Consider the following 15,374-nt stretch of genomic DNA (forward strand, 5'->3'; position numbering starts at 1 on the left):
CTGCATTATGTTGTACGAGTTAGTTAAAAGTACTCATGAAAACCCTTAGCGAATCCAAATAAATATTCTCTCCAATTTCTTTCTCCTGCTCAAACATCATTCATTTGCTTCAGTAACTAAGTATAAGCCAGTATATCAAATACCTTCTTTAGTTCAAAACTGAAAAGTCCAAATGGCTAAAACAAGCAATTTAAAAATATATAAATAAAGTTACCTAGTTGAAAGTAAAGTTACCATACTACTTCAAACACGAACTATATTAAATGCTAGTGTTAATTTCAGCAATAGTACATAAGAACTGTTATGCCTCATAGCATTAGAAAATGACCACCTCATTCAGTATCTTTTCTCCACCACTAACCAATTCCTACTAATTTATTTGAGGGCAAAATACAATTAACCAATTGCTGAATGATAAAACAGACAGGACGCAATCAAAATTCTTCCGTGATCCTGGGAGATGATACACTAAATAAAATGTAATATTTGATTTTCCATGTTGTAAGCCAGTTCTTATCTAATGCACATACTATATAAACAAAACTCTTTTCCAAAATGTCTTTTTCAACAGAATACAAATTATCCACTTAAGGCATTGCATATTTTATGATCAGGCTATTTTCAGGTGAGCATTCCTTTAAGTTAAATAAAATACGTTCATTTTATGTGCTACAGAATAAAGATATATATATATGTGTTGTACAAATGAATATTAACCAAAATGAAAGCAATTATACTCCTGCTTAGGTCAGAGTCCACTTGGAATTTACAATGAAGTGGGCCCTAATGAGATAAAAGTTGTGATGAATGGGCTGAATTGTTTCTACTCACAGTTGTGTTAGAATGTGTTACTAAAGCTTTAACATTGCTCCTGCTATAAAATTTTACATATCAAGTCAAACAGTATCTCTCATGTAAAATTCTTCTCAGACGTTACACAAAGTCAAGACATTTTGATATGCATCACAGTATGAAAAAGCTTCACAGTTTCACTAACCACTCTCCTGCCTACAGGGTGCACTGGATTTTAGGCTGGTGTTTCAAAGACATAATGTACAAGATATCTGAATCACTTATAAGGACAGGGTAACATGTTTCTGTGAAGTGGTATAATATAACTTCAGTTTCATTTGCAGTTGGTTTTGGTATAGCAACAATGACTAACGACTACAGTTTGAATACTATACTGAGTTTATCTAGGTATTTATCTTTACTGGCATGTGAGTTTAAGGATTTATTTTCCACAAAACACTCTTTTCCTCGGGCTCCTGTTAGAAACAAACTTCAAACTCACTCAATCAAACCTTTGCAGTATTATAATTTCTTAGAATCTTACTCATTGTTCTAGGGTCGCAACTACATGTAACATCATCCTTACTAAAAAAGGAGTGATATTTTGTCATTTTTACAATTACATTTAAAATATTATCATCACTGTGGTATGAGTACTCCTACATTATAAAAATAAGGAATATCTTTTCCTAGCCATCAGTTCGTCATGACACGAAACAGTTCTGTATTATGCTGAAGGCCCACTTATGAATTCTTGTGCAACTTACATGGACGAGTATAGACATTGGAAATGAAGCCCTTGTAACAACTCTTAAAATTCTCTTTTCTTTAAGTGCAAGGCCTTTTTTAGTTAGAGGGTAACTGTTAAATTCAGAGGACTATTATCGACACAAAGATTTCAGAAAGACAATCTGAAGTCATCCCCCCATCTCATATTATGAAGTTGGGTCTGTTCGTACATTCTGGAAAGAACTAAAAAAAATCCAAAACTGAAAACTGATAGACAAAACTCTTACTGTAGGAGGGGATTGAAAGGACTTTCCATCTTAGAGCCATTTCCATAAAAGGAGACCCATATCAGATTCATGCAAGCTGTCTTTCAGGCTAATAACTGTATAAAATAATCCAAGTAAATAAATACTATTAAATAAATACACCTGCCTGTAATGTCACACAAAATCATAGAATCACAGAATCATCTAGGTTGGAAGAGACCTCCAAGATCACCTAGTCCAACCTTTGACCTAACACTAACAAGTCCTCCACTAAACCATATCACTAAGCTCTAAATCTAAACGTCTTTTAAAGACCTCCAGGGATGGCGACTCAACCACTTCCATGGGCAGCCCATTCCAGTGCCTAAGAACCCTTTCAGTAAAGAAGTTCTTCCTAATATCCAACCTAAACTTCCCCTGGTGCAACTTTAGCCCATTCCCCCTCGTCCTGTCACTGGGCACGTGGGAGAATACACCAACCCCCACCTCGCTACAGCCTCCTTTAAGGTACCTGTAGAGTGTAATAAGGTCGCCCCTGAGCCTCCTCTTCTCCAGGCTGAACAATCCCAGCTCCCTCAGCTGCTCCTCGGAAGACTTGTTCTCCAGACCCCTCACCAGCTTCGTTGCCCTTTGCTGGACTCGCTCAAGCACCTCCATGTCCTTCTTGTAGCGAGGGGCCCAAAACTGAACACAGTACTCGAGGTGCGGCCTCACCAGAGCCGAGTACAAGGGGACAATCACTTCCCTAGACCTGCTGGCCACACTGCTTCTTATGCAAGCCAGGATGCTGTTGGCCTTCTTGGCCACCTGAGCACACTGCTGGCTCATATTCAGCCGACTATCAACCAATACTCCCAGGTCATATACTTCAAAGCTTAAATAAAATGATATTTTATATTGTGAGAAGTACAAACAAAACAGATTAAAAATCTTAATTTGTCTATTTACATAACTATGATAATTTCAGAACAAAAGCTTAATTAAACAAGCAAAGGAAAAATCTTTATTGTTTGTGGTAAATACTTTAATATGTGCCATGATCCCACAAGCGTCATTTTCAAGATCTACATCTCCCTTTTTTTTTTTTTTTTTTACCGTAGTTAATTACTACGGAATTAAAGGAATTACTATGGAATTACTAAGGTATAAAAGTTTAAAAAATAATGACACGAAAGACAGAAGTTAAACAAAATTAAGTAAATGTGAAAAGGGGAAATTTTGCCTACACAGAACACTAAGTTCATTTTTTGTTTTCCTGTTTTTTAATACAAATTTCATGACTATGCGTTATGTTCCTTTTAACAAATAAACCATCTATAAGAATACTAGGTGCCTAACAAAGGCTATGGTTTTTGAGGATACAAGTGTCTAATGGTCTCTGTTAATGGATTTCCCAGAATATTTGGTGAACTAACATTTCAAAGGTAATGGCAGTGATTCTAAGGGCGTTGGTAACTTCAGGGTCTTGGCATTAGATCATTCCGTATTTCCACTTGTGTAAGCTCCATTCTCTACACAGCTGCCATCTTAAAATGGGGAAAGGAATTGAGAAGGTTTGGTCTTAAGCTTGATGGTCATGTCTGCCTAGGGCTAAGATAGCAATGGAAGACCAACATGCTGAAATGGTCCACTCGGACCATTGGTCCAATTGGACCACTCTCATGACTGGAGTGCTGCAATGCCTGGCTATAGGCTCTTCAGAAGGGACAGGCAGCACAGAAGGGGTGGTGGTGTGGCTCTCTATATTAGAGAGTGTTTTGATGTTGTGGAACTTGAGGCTGGGAATGATAAGGTTGAGTCCCCATGGGTTAGGATCAGCGGGAAGGCCAACAAGGCAAGCATCCTGGTGGGGGTCTGTTATAGACCGCCGAACCAAGATGAGACGGATAAGGAGTTCTACAGGCAGCTGGCAGAAGTTGCAAAATCATCAGCGCTTGTTCTCGTGGGGGACTTCAACTTCCCAGACATATCCTGGAAGCACAACACAGCCCAGAGAAAGCAGTCTAGGAGGTTTCTGGAGAGCGTGGAAGATAGCTTCCTGACGCAGCTGGTTAGAGAGCCTACCAGGGGAGGTGCCCCGCTAGACCTTCCGTTCACAAACAGTGACGGACTGGTGGGAGATGTGGTGGTCGAGAGCTGTCTTGGGCAGAGTGACTACGAAATGGTTCAGCTCTCTATTCTTGGCGAAGTCAGGAAGGGGACCAGTAAAACCGCTGTCTTGGACTTCCGGAGGGCTGACTTTGAGCTGTTCAGGACACTGGTTGGCAGAGTCCCTTGGGAGGAGGTTCTGAAGGGCAGAGGAGTCCAGGAAGGCTGGGCACTCTTCAAGAAGGAAATCTTAATGGCTCAGGAGCGGTCTGTCCCCACATGCCCAAAGACGAGCCGGTGCGGAACTAGACCGGCCTGGCTGAACAGAGAGTTGTGGCTCAAGCTTAGGAGAAAAAGGAGGGTTTATAATCTTTGGAAAAGAGGGCGGGCTACTCAAGAGGACTATAAGGATGTTGCAAGGCTGTGCAGGGATAAAATTAGAAAGGCCAAAGCTCATCTGGAGCTCACTCTGGCTACTGCCGTTAAGGAGAACAAAAAATATTTTTACAAATACATCAACACAAAAAGGAGGACTAAGGAGAATCTCCATCCTTTACTGGATGAGGGGGAAACAGTTACAAAAGATGAGGAAAAGGCTGAGGTACTCAATGCCTTCTTTGCCCCAGTCTTTAGCGGCAAGACCAGTTGTTCTCTGGATACCCACTACCCTGAGCTGGTGGAAGGGGATGGGGAGCAGGATGTGGCCCTCACTATCCACGAGGAAATGGTTGGCGACCTGCTACAGCACTTAGATGTACGCAAGTCGATGGGGCCGGATGGGATCCCCCTGAGGGTACTGAGTGAACTGGCGGAGGAGCTGGCCAAGCCGCTTTCCATCATTTATCGGCAGTCCTGGCTATCAGGGGAGGTCCCAGTCGACTGGCGGCTAGCAAATGTGACGCCCATCTACAAGAAGGGCCGGAGGGTAGACCCGGGGAACTATAGGCCTGTTAGTTTGACCCCAGTGCCAGGGAAACTCATAGAGGAGATTATCTTGAATGTCATCACGCGGCACTTGAAGGGCAACCAGGCGATCAGGCCCAGTCAGCATGGGTTTATGAAAGGTAAGTCCTGCTTGACGAACCTGATCTCCTTCTATGACCAAGTGATGCGCCTGGTGGATGAGGGGAAGGCTGTGGATGTGATCTACCTTGACTTCAGTAAGGCTTTGGACACTGTTTCCCACAACATTCTCCTCAAGAAACTGGCTGCTCGTGGCTTGGACTGGCGTACGCTTCGTTGGGTTAAAAACTGGCTGGATGGCCGGGCCAAAAGAGCTGTGGTGAATGGAGTCAAATCCAGCTGGAGGCCGGTTACTAGTGGAGTCCCCCAGGGCTCAGTGCCGGGGCCGGTCCTCTTTAATATCTTTATCGATGACCTGGACGAGGGGATCGAGTGCACCCTCAGTAAGTTTGCAGATGACACCAAGTTAGGTGCGTGTCGATCTGCTTGAGGGAAGGAAGGCTCTGCAGGAGGATCTGGATAGGCTGGACCGATGGGCTGAGGTCAACTGTATGAAGTTCAACAAGGCCAAGTGCCGGGTCCTGCACCTGGGGCGCAACAACCCCAAGCAGCACTACAGGCTGGGAGATGAGTGGCTAGAAAGCTGCCTGGCCGAGAAGGACCTGGGAATACGGGTTGATAGGCAGCTGAATATGAGCCAGCAGTGTGCTCAGGTGGCCAAGAAGGCCAACAGCATCCTGGCTTGCATAAGAAGCAGTGTGGCCAGCAGGTCTAGGGAAGTGATTGTCCCCCTGTACTCGGCCCTGGTGAGGCCGCACCTCGAGTACCGTGTTCAGTTTTGGGCCCCTCGCTACAAGAAGGACATGGAGGTGCTCGAGCGAGTCCAGAGAAGGGCGACGAAGCTGGTGAGGGGTCTGGAGAACAAGTCTTCCGAGGAGCAGCTGAGGGAGCTGGGATTGTTCAGCCTGGAGAAGAGGAGGCTCAGGGGCGACCTTATTGCACTCTACAGGTACCTTAAAGGAGGCTGTAGCAAGGGGGACGAGGGGGAATGGGCTAAAGTTGCACCAGGGGAGGTTTAGGTTGGATATTAGAAAGAACTTCTTAACCGAAAGGGTTGTTAGGCATTGGAATGGGCTGCCCAGGGAAGTGGTTGAGTCACCATCCCTGGAGGTCTTTAAGAGACGTTTAGATTTAGAGCTTAGTGATGTGGTTTAATGGAGGACTTGTTAATGTTAGGTCAGAGGTTGGACTAGGTGATCTTGGAGGTCTCTTCCAACCTAGACGATTCTGTGATTCTATGATTCTGTGAAATATTGTCTCTTTTAGAAGAAAACATTCCTCAAAATATGGGGCAGTGATCTATCAGAAAATGTAACTCATTTTCACATAATGAAAGATATAACAGAACAAAAAGGCCGCCACAATAAATCTGCAAAGAGTAATAATCTGCTCTAAATTTAACAATAATATGACCTTTTGATTACTAATAAATCAAACCTTGTAGTTAAAAACAAACAAAAACAAAAAACAACAACAAAAAACAAACAAACAAACAAACAAGCAAAACAAATCTTTTGCTTTGTGCACCAAAAGAAAGACACTCTCACATGTTTATCAACAGGAAGACTTTTTTACACCAGGAATACAGAACAAGCAAGTAGTTCACTGTTGTTCTACACAGAGTTTCAACACCTAATTAAAAGGATTCTGGGATTATTTTATAGAGCTAATGATGAATGATTCTGGCATTACATTCACACATACTAGAAGAACTTTGCTTGAGATGGTACTGGAAAGTGATAATTGGCTAGTATCTGAGAGGATGTGTCATAATTCCAATAGTCATGACTGCAACAGAACCTAATTTGGGCCATGAACAAGCATTTTACTGAAATAATCCACATCAGTTTGTTTTATTAAAACCCAAGAAATGCAAAATAGGACTATGGTAATTGTAAGTAAGGTTTTCCTTCCTACACTTTTTAAACAAATCACTAGACAGTGTTAGATGACATTCTACACTCAAGGAAATGGTGGATGAATTAGTTGATATTTTAAAATTACTAAAAATGGAAACCACTTCTTCATACAAATTATTTGTACTAGTGTAGCAGAGTCTTAAGCCCTAAAGAAGACATATTTCAACACTAAATGAAGCATGGCTAATCATAAGTGAAATAAGAAAGTCAGTAACTTCCACAATTTATATTTCACTAAAAGGATTAATCAGATTTATTTTACACTCTTAAACTAAACAAATGCTATATGTAAGGCTCCTCACTCATGAGCATGAGACAGCAGTGTTAAAAATGTTAGTGTCCAAAGGAGAAAAAAAAAAAAAAGGAGAAAAAAGGAGTGTCCAAAGGAAACAAATATGGTGAAGGGCCTAGAGGGGAAGACGTGAGGAGTGGCTGAGGTCCCTTGGTTTGTTCAGCCTAGAGCAGAACAGGCTGAGGGGAGGCCTCATGGCGGCCTGCAGCTGCCTCACGAGGGGAGTGGAGGGGCAGGCACTGAGCTCTGCCATCTGGGGACAGCGACAGGACCTGAGGGAATGGCATGGATCTGGGACAGGGGAGGGTCAGGCTGGGTGTTAGGGAAAGGTTCTGCACCCAGGGGGTCGTTAGGCACTGGGACAGGGCAGTGGTCACAGTACCGAGCCTGCCAGAATTCAAGAAGCGTTTGGACAACACTGTTAGACATAGAGCCTGTTTTTTTGGGTGGTCCTTTTGGAGACCCAGGAGTTGGACTTGATGATCCTTGTGGGTCCCTTCCAACTCAGATATTCTATGATTCTATGACTCATTCACTTCAGGATAAAAAAAAAAAAATCTTAACCCTTGTTCCATATTGAAATATTAACCATGAATGAAGAATTTAAAAGAATCCATGAGATTTTTCTCAAAACCATAGAACAGGTTTGCCTTCACTAAATTCTCTAATGATTCACTTCACTGTAATTCCACGTCTTTTCCCCCACATGGTAAAGGCTTACTAAAAAGGTATTTAAGCTGTAAGAGAAATATATATATTTAAGCTAGCATACTTTTTTGATTTTCCTGCTAACCCATTGCATGTTTGCCGAAAAGGTTGGTAGCAGTATTTTACACAGAGGCTGGCATATCTGATGTTATTTCTCCTCGGAGTACTGTGATCTCATTGACAAAAATATGGCAACTAACCAATGAGGCAACAGGAAGACTTGTATGAAGTATATTCATGCCACGGTTCCCTGGTATTAAAGAATGTCTTTATGTAACTTGAATATAAACAGTCTATGAGAAATAATATGCTAAATATAAATATTTCTTAGAATCACAGTATTCAATTAAAAGCCTAATCTTTTGTACCAAATCATAGAAACTGAAAAATGTAAATCCTCTTTTCCAGATGGTAAATCAGATCTTCAGAGCTGATGTTGACTTGTAAAATATTTTTTAAAAAAACAATATAGCACATAAGTATATCCCTTTACCCAGCTATACATGAAGAGGTTATTCCTTAAAAAGGACAATGTCATCCATGCAAAACAATCCTTTAGCTCACACAAAGGCATTGAAATGGTGAAGACTATCTATTCATTCACTACTATAGAATTTTTGCATTTCACAATTTGCTTATATTTCAGAAACAAAAAGGAGGAAACATAAAAGCCACAGTTACAAATGGCTCACTGTTTTTTTCAAAATAAGGTCACATGGAAACAGCCAGATATTTTATACCCAGCCAGTATGAAATGGAAGTGAAAAAGGATGATATACACCATGTGTTTGGTGGGCCATCCAAAGTGGACATTCTGAAGGACACACTCATTTCTCTCTCCTATGAGGAAAGGCTGAGAGAGCTGTGACTGTTTAGCCTGGAGAAGAGAAGATTTGGTGGGGGGGGGGGGGGGACGGAATGGAACTCATCAACAAATACCTGAAGGAAGGGTGCAAACAGAGCGCAGAGCCTAGACTCTTTTCAGTGGTACCCGGTGACAGGACAAGAGGCAATGGGCACAAACTGGAACACGGGAGGTTACCTCTGAACATCAGGAAGCACTTGTGTTCTGTGCAGTTGACAGAGCACTCGAACAGGTTGCCTAGAGAGGTTGTGAAGTCTCCCTCCTCAGAGATATTCAAAAGTAGTCTGGACATGGTTCTGGGTGACCTGCTCTAGGTGGCCCTGCTTGAACAGAGGGGCTGTAACAGTTGACCTCCAGAGATCCCTTCCAACCTAAACCATTCTATGATTCTGTCATTTGAGAACTTCCATTGTAAAAATAAATAAATAAATAAATAAATAAAATCCCAAAGGAGTAAGAAGAAGGGAAAAGAAATGCAACAATTCTCCTGAAGCAAAATGAGGAAGGTCTGCAGAAAAGGGACATCACCAATGAACACGCTTAACTTCTCTCAGGAATGAAAACTTTTGAAACTTCTTTCTGAATAGGTTCCCTTTTAATGAAATTAATATAAGTTATATTGATGAAGAAAGACATTTTTCTACAGATAGTCCAATTTCAATCTTGACTAGAACACTGCTAACAGTTATTAGCAAAATTATTAAATGGTATTCTTGTTACAAGTTGTTGAAAATCTGTTTCATGTTTTATACTTTTCTGAAGCCTACTCCAGACTGTCTTCAAGTCGGTGGTCCACAAAGCATCAGCAGGTCCTCTACATAGTATAACTTTCTGAGATTTGAAACTTGGTAGGCCTACCTTACACATAAGGAGCAGAGGCCAAACAAAACAAACAAACAAAAAAACAAACCACCTTTTTGAATAGCATTTAGATTTCAAATTTTGTGGCCGACTTGCAATCTGGCACAGATGGCTCTCCTGGAGCTGCAGATCCTGACAACTCCAGAAAGAAAAATACATTGTGAGTAAGTTTTGGATATTTCCTGAAAATAACGAAGCTTACCCTCCCCAGCAAAGTATTGCAGGCTTCTTGATCAGCTTCTAGACTCAAGCTTTCAGTTTATTGCTTGAATCAGATGACACAGCCTCAATCCAATCCTTTTTAGTTTGCCGGTTCCATTCCAAACCTGACTAACAACTTTGTCAGTTTAGTGTTCCCAGCTTCCAATTGCATACCAGGTTTCATGTCTCCCTTAACATTCTCAGCAAGAGCCTTATCTTCCATTTCCTATTATCAGTTTCTTTGTCCAGTCGGATCTTCTTTACCTCTATTAAGTCTAATTAGAATCCTTTGCCATTCCTACACCTGATGATTCACCTAAGATGATTCAGTTTTTATCTGAAATAATAATAATCTCTGTTTTTGAATCAGTGTTGTGCATTTCTTATTAGCAAGTTTTAGTAACAGTACAAAAGACACAATTATCCTCCACAATAACGTCCAGTTCTTGTATCTTACTGGCTCAGCACAAATAGGAACAGGATGAGAGGTTTACAGATTCTGCCTTAATTTATATTGATCTTCTTCTCTTAGTGCTGTATCGATAAAACAAAACAAACAAACAAAACTGCTCAATTGCTCTGTAAGGCTGCTTTCCTTCAAGTACAGGTTGTTGAGACTGGAGAGGTCCAAAATGTAGCTAATGTGATAAACAATCAAAACTGAAGTTTACCACAACTGACTGAGAATTTTTGTTTTATTCCAGTTTTAAGTTTCATCACTTGGCTAACATGCTTTATCTGAAGTTTCCCACCGTGCAGAGTGAAAAAACATGTCATGTAAAATTTCAGGTCAAACAGAATAAATTGGAAACAACTGAAAATACAGTTTTATAATGAAAGAGGCCGAGCAACCAAACTAGCTAATACTAAGGAAGACTGCCGGTAGTGCATACTTATTATATGATGTTACACTGGAAATTGTGCTAACTTGACAACTTGTTTACCTTGAATTCTTCAACAATAATACTCAAAGCTTCATGTCCAGCTTGTCTCATATCTTCTAACTCCTGCTTATGCTTTTCCTGTACAAAAATATGAAAAGATTATATACAACATATACACATGACATAATATTAAGAAAGTAAAGACCAAGTATTTTCCTCATTTTTGCTATCTTTCAAGAAGAAATGTACACCTCTAGAATTTTTGGATATTGTATATATGCTCAATTCAACTTGTTCTGAATATTAAACTTTTTTATTTCTTAATTTTACTTTAGTACTTCCCAGATCATTCTAAATGGTTCTGTTTTCTTTTCTTTTTTTTTTTTTCATTTTGTTTCTGTGATTTCTCTGTGTTTTTTTGTTTGTTTTTTTGTGTGTTTTTTTTTTTTTTGGTACATCTGTGAACAGTAGGACTTCTGAAGCACTCTCTTAGTAAAGATAAAAACAAGATTGTAACTTTAAAATGTTGCTGTAATGTTACCTACTGACTAGGTTACTAATACATTTCAATGTTTTGATTATTAGATTCAGCTTTCTCAGAATATCAAACCCTTATCCTGCTCAGCACATCTTTTTCTATCTTTTCATCTTTTTTAATTCTTAAGGTTCTCAGGAAGTCTTCTTGCATAAGGCATTCTGAATATGTTTTTCAAATAAAACTATTTTAGCCACAGTGGTATGTAATAATATCTGTAGACAGAAACATTCTATTTTTTTTTGCCTTTATATAAAAATGCTTCTCCTATGGTTTACAATGTCTGCAATACGAACACTTCATTAAATTCTCAGCATTTAACTCCTATCAACAAGCAGCACTGCTTTTTCAAATCATCAATGAGTAAAACTATGAAAAACTTTCCCTCCTCCCTCATTCTTCACCTGAATGATCTTAAATCAGACTGTACTGTAGATGATGTGTTTTCTGCACCAGTTTTCCAATGTGATTTAAAACAAAGACATCATGAACCTTATCTTGCAGATATTACAGAGCAACACCATACAGAACCTGCACCACAGATCTATCGTTTTTGAATGGAATTCAAGTTGAAATGAATAAAATTATTTGTTTTCTAAGAGTTCCATGTTCAAAGTAAAACAAAAACAATGAGTATCAAACAAAACCTGTTCACTTTCATTATGAAAGGCCATGTAACACCATTAAGAACAAATTCATCAGTCTGTAACTCCACTAAATTTGATTAGAAACTTCTGCTCAGTTATTCAGTTCCTTTCTACTGAAAGGGCCATCTTTGCAAAAAGTCTGAAATTATTATATGAAATTATATATACTTATTATTGGTCCAATAAAATGAAACATTCAGATTTTCTTGGATAAAACTGTTTTGTTTGTTTGTGAAGCCCTGCAAGAGCAACTGAAATGAAGCAGAAAAACAAAAGATGGAAATATTTTAAAGAGTAAATAAACAAAGTATTACTTTGAATAACAATACACAACATCTGTGTACATCAGTTTAATTGCGTTGAGATACATAGATATCACTGACACCATAAGTAAGTAAACTCAGATGTTTTGCATTAAAAAATGCTGAGATGGTCATATTTTTTACAGAATAATTCTACAGAATTGGTTGAAGAGAAAAATATGATCTAGTGTTTAACTCCAAAGCTCCACGTCACAGTGAAATAAGCTCACTGTGAAAAGTGAACAGAAAAACAAACAAACAAACAAAAAACAGAAAAAGAAAAGAGAGAGAGAAAGCAGTAAGTACTAAAAAAGCATAACAAGGATTCAAAAATATGATAGAAGGAATTCTATAGAATGAGAATATTCATTTTCACTATGTATTCTAACAGAAAAAATACTGAAGAGAAAGCATCCCATGCTGAGAAAAGCCTTTAAATGAGAAAAGATATAACAATAAGATTTCCGTTAAAGATCCGTCAGAACTACTTTAAATGCAACAGTGTGTGGTGGTTTTACTCGGGTGGGCGGCCGAGCTCCACCACGACCGCTCTCTCACTCCCCCCTCCTCAAAGAGGAACGCGGAGAAAATATGATGAAAAGGGCTCAAGGGTTGAGATAAGGACGGGGAGATCACCCAACAATTATCATGACATGCAAAACAGACTCAGCATAGGGAGACAGTAAGATTTATTGCTTATTAATAACAAGCTAGAGAAGTGAGAAACAAAGGAAAGAAACCAAAAGCACCTACCCCCCATCCGCCCTCTTCCACCTCCTCCCCCAGGCGGTGTGGGGGAACGGGGGTTATGGTCAGTCTATAGCACTTCTTCTACGCCACTCCTTCTCGGTCACTCTCGTCCCCTGTGCTGTGGGGTCCCTCCCACGGGATGCAGTCCTTGCCAAACTGATCCGGCGTGGGCTTCCCACAGGCAGCAGCTCTTCAAGAACTGCTCCAGATATGGGTCCGTACCATGGGGTCCATCCCTCAGGAGCAAACTGCTCCAACCTGGGTCCCCCACGGGCAGCAGCTCCTGCCAGGTCACCTGCTCCTGCATGGTCTCCTCTCCATGGGCTACATGTTCACAGCTACATTACCACAAATTACCACTAGCAAATACACTATGATTAAAAAGGCAAGCATTGTATATAGATAAAAAGCTATTACAATATTACCAGAAAACAAATGTTTATATGTAGTAGATATCTGGGGAATAGTACAGATTAATAGTAGCAGCAATTAGAGGTATGAAGGCAATTAGACGCAGTAAAAAATAGTAATATAGTAGCAAATACAGATTAGCATAGGTTCAACAAGTTATCAACACTATTGTACTGAATATACTTATGGATTGTGAAGTTATCAATATTATAACAACTACACATGACGGGTTATAAATATTGACTACTTATGGCAGATTATGTACATAAATACAACTTTAATAAAACTACTGATATCGCATCAAACCGATCTCAGAAGTGGAGGTGGGAGGGAAGGGCAATGCCAAATCAACCTCAGAGGGATCTAATTACAAAATACTGACCTCAAAATGGTCTAATTACAAACAAACAAACAAACAAACAAACAAACCAAAAAACTCAGGAGAGACAGATAATCAGAAATAGGCTCAGGAGCAGGACCAAACAAATAACAAAGTTTTACTTCAAATATAATCTGCATTACAGAGTTCGGAGACAAACAGGCCTCCACAGCAAAGGTAAAATTTGTTCAGGATATCCTATAGGAAAGGAAAGTTTGTACAGCACAGGGCATTTTTCAGAGAGAAAGGTTCCATTCTGGACAGAAAAACAGCAATTTTTATATCTCTGAGACATAAGAGGGCATAGGATACCACCTCTTAAAGCAGCCAACAGATGCTGCTAATTTGTTTCACCCGAAAGAACCAATAGATGAGATTTCCTATTCTCTCATACAAAACGTTTTTACTTTTCCCAGACTATTTTCTGCTTTTCAGATGGTAAGTTGCTGCTCCAGTTCCTTATTTTTACCTTTATGGATGGTATCCTCAGGATGTCCCCATTTCTTAGGTATTCAGCTGCACCTCAGGAGGCCAGTGGTACCTTCCAAATATACTCCTGGTCAAGCAATTTTCAGGCTGGAAGGCATTTTCTTCTGTGAGTGTTTTAGCAGACATTTTCTGTCAGTATTGTTCCCATTAGGGCCAGGTCATATTTATGGCTGCTCCTGTCAGTACAGTACCCCTCACTGGCATTGTTGGGCAAATCAAGGTGCAAAGCAAAAAATTTAGTCTGTCTTCTTACAATAAATTTCTCAAGTTTTTCAGAATTAGTAATTTGTCCAAAGTCACAAGCCAAATGGGTACAACTACGAACACAGAGGTATAACCATGAACATGAAGATCCCATCCAACACTAGAGTATCTACTTTAAATATTCCCTAAAGTAAAGGAAATGAATCATTAGTAAAGAACTAATAGTAAGGAATCAGAGTGCTAGAACTGACACAAACAAAACTATGCCTGTGAAAGAGTTAGAAGAGAGAATGAAAGTGCATTATCGTGAGTACCTATACAAAAGTTTAAGTTCCTACGGCCACATTCCTTCCAGGTAAGGGCTTCATCCAATCTGATGAAGTTTGATGTAAATGCTATGCAACAGTGCCTGCTTTACGTGCCCATTTGCAATAGTGACTTTCAATTCTTTCTAAGGATCTCTGCCATTTTCTTCTGCAAGTCTGTAAAATACCATTTCAAAATCTTTTTGATGTATCAGTCAATGGGATGTGCACTTGTTCCTTGTACTATCTAATAAGGCCACAAAAGATCACTTAAAAAAATTCATTCTGGAAGTATATTAATTGATTTACCATCTAACAATGGAGATGCACCAAAGTTCCTGAGTTTCAAGCTTTGGCTCTGAACACCAGAGAAACATTCAAAGAAGAACAGCATATTCATTTGACAAGCAACGATAATGTCAATTCTTTACAAATCCTCTGTATAAATACTTATTTTCCACAGGAACATGAGTTTAATGAGTGTATGTAACTACTCTTAAAATTCATAGAATCACAGAATATCCCAAGTTGGAAGGGACACATAAGGATCATCGAGTCCAACTCCTGGCTCCACACAGGTCCACCCAGAAACTCAGACCATATGACTAAGTGCACAGTCCAAACACTTCTTAAACTCTGACAAGCTTGGTGCTGTGCCTATGTCCTTGGGGAGCCTGTTCCAGTGCACGACAACCCTCTTGGTGAAAAACCTCTTCCTGATATC

The 15,374-nt window shown here is 39.8% G+C and overlaps 1 protein-coding gene across 18 annotated transcripts in view; it reads right to left on the bottom strand.

Annotated features, from left to right (window-relative positions):
* CCDC91 (coiled-coil domain containing 91) overlaps window positions 1-15,374 on the bottom strand; it is a 163,445-nt gene that overhangs the window by 77,657 nt on the left and 70,414 nt on the right. For 16 of the 18 annotated variants that reach the window (XM_035550913.2, XM_035550922.2, XM_050708290.1 and 13 more), the window contains one exon: window positions 10,689-10,766. The exons of the other annotated variants lie outside the window; for them this stretch is intronic. In XM_035550913.2, the coding sequence (XP_035406806.1) occupies window positions 10,689-10,766 (78 nt within the window). The remainder of the gene's footprint in view (window positions 1-10,688; window positions 10,767-15,374) is intronic. 18 annotated transcript variants of the gene reach the window in all.

The sequence above is a fragment of the Cygnus atratus genome, chromosome 1 (assembly GCF_013377495.2).
Source record: "Cygnus atratus isolate AKBS03 ecotype Queensland, Australia chromosome 1, CAtr_DNAZoo_HiC_assembly, whole genome shotgun sequence".
Taxonomy (NCBI): Eukaryota; Metazoa; Chordata; class Aves; order Anseriformes; family Anatidae; genus Cygnus; species Cygnus atratus.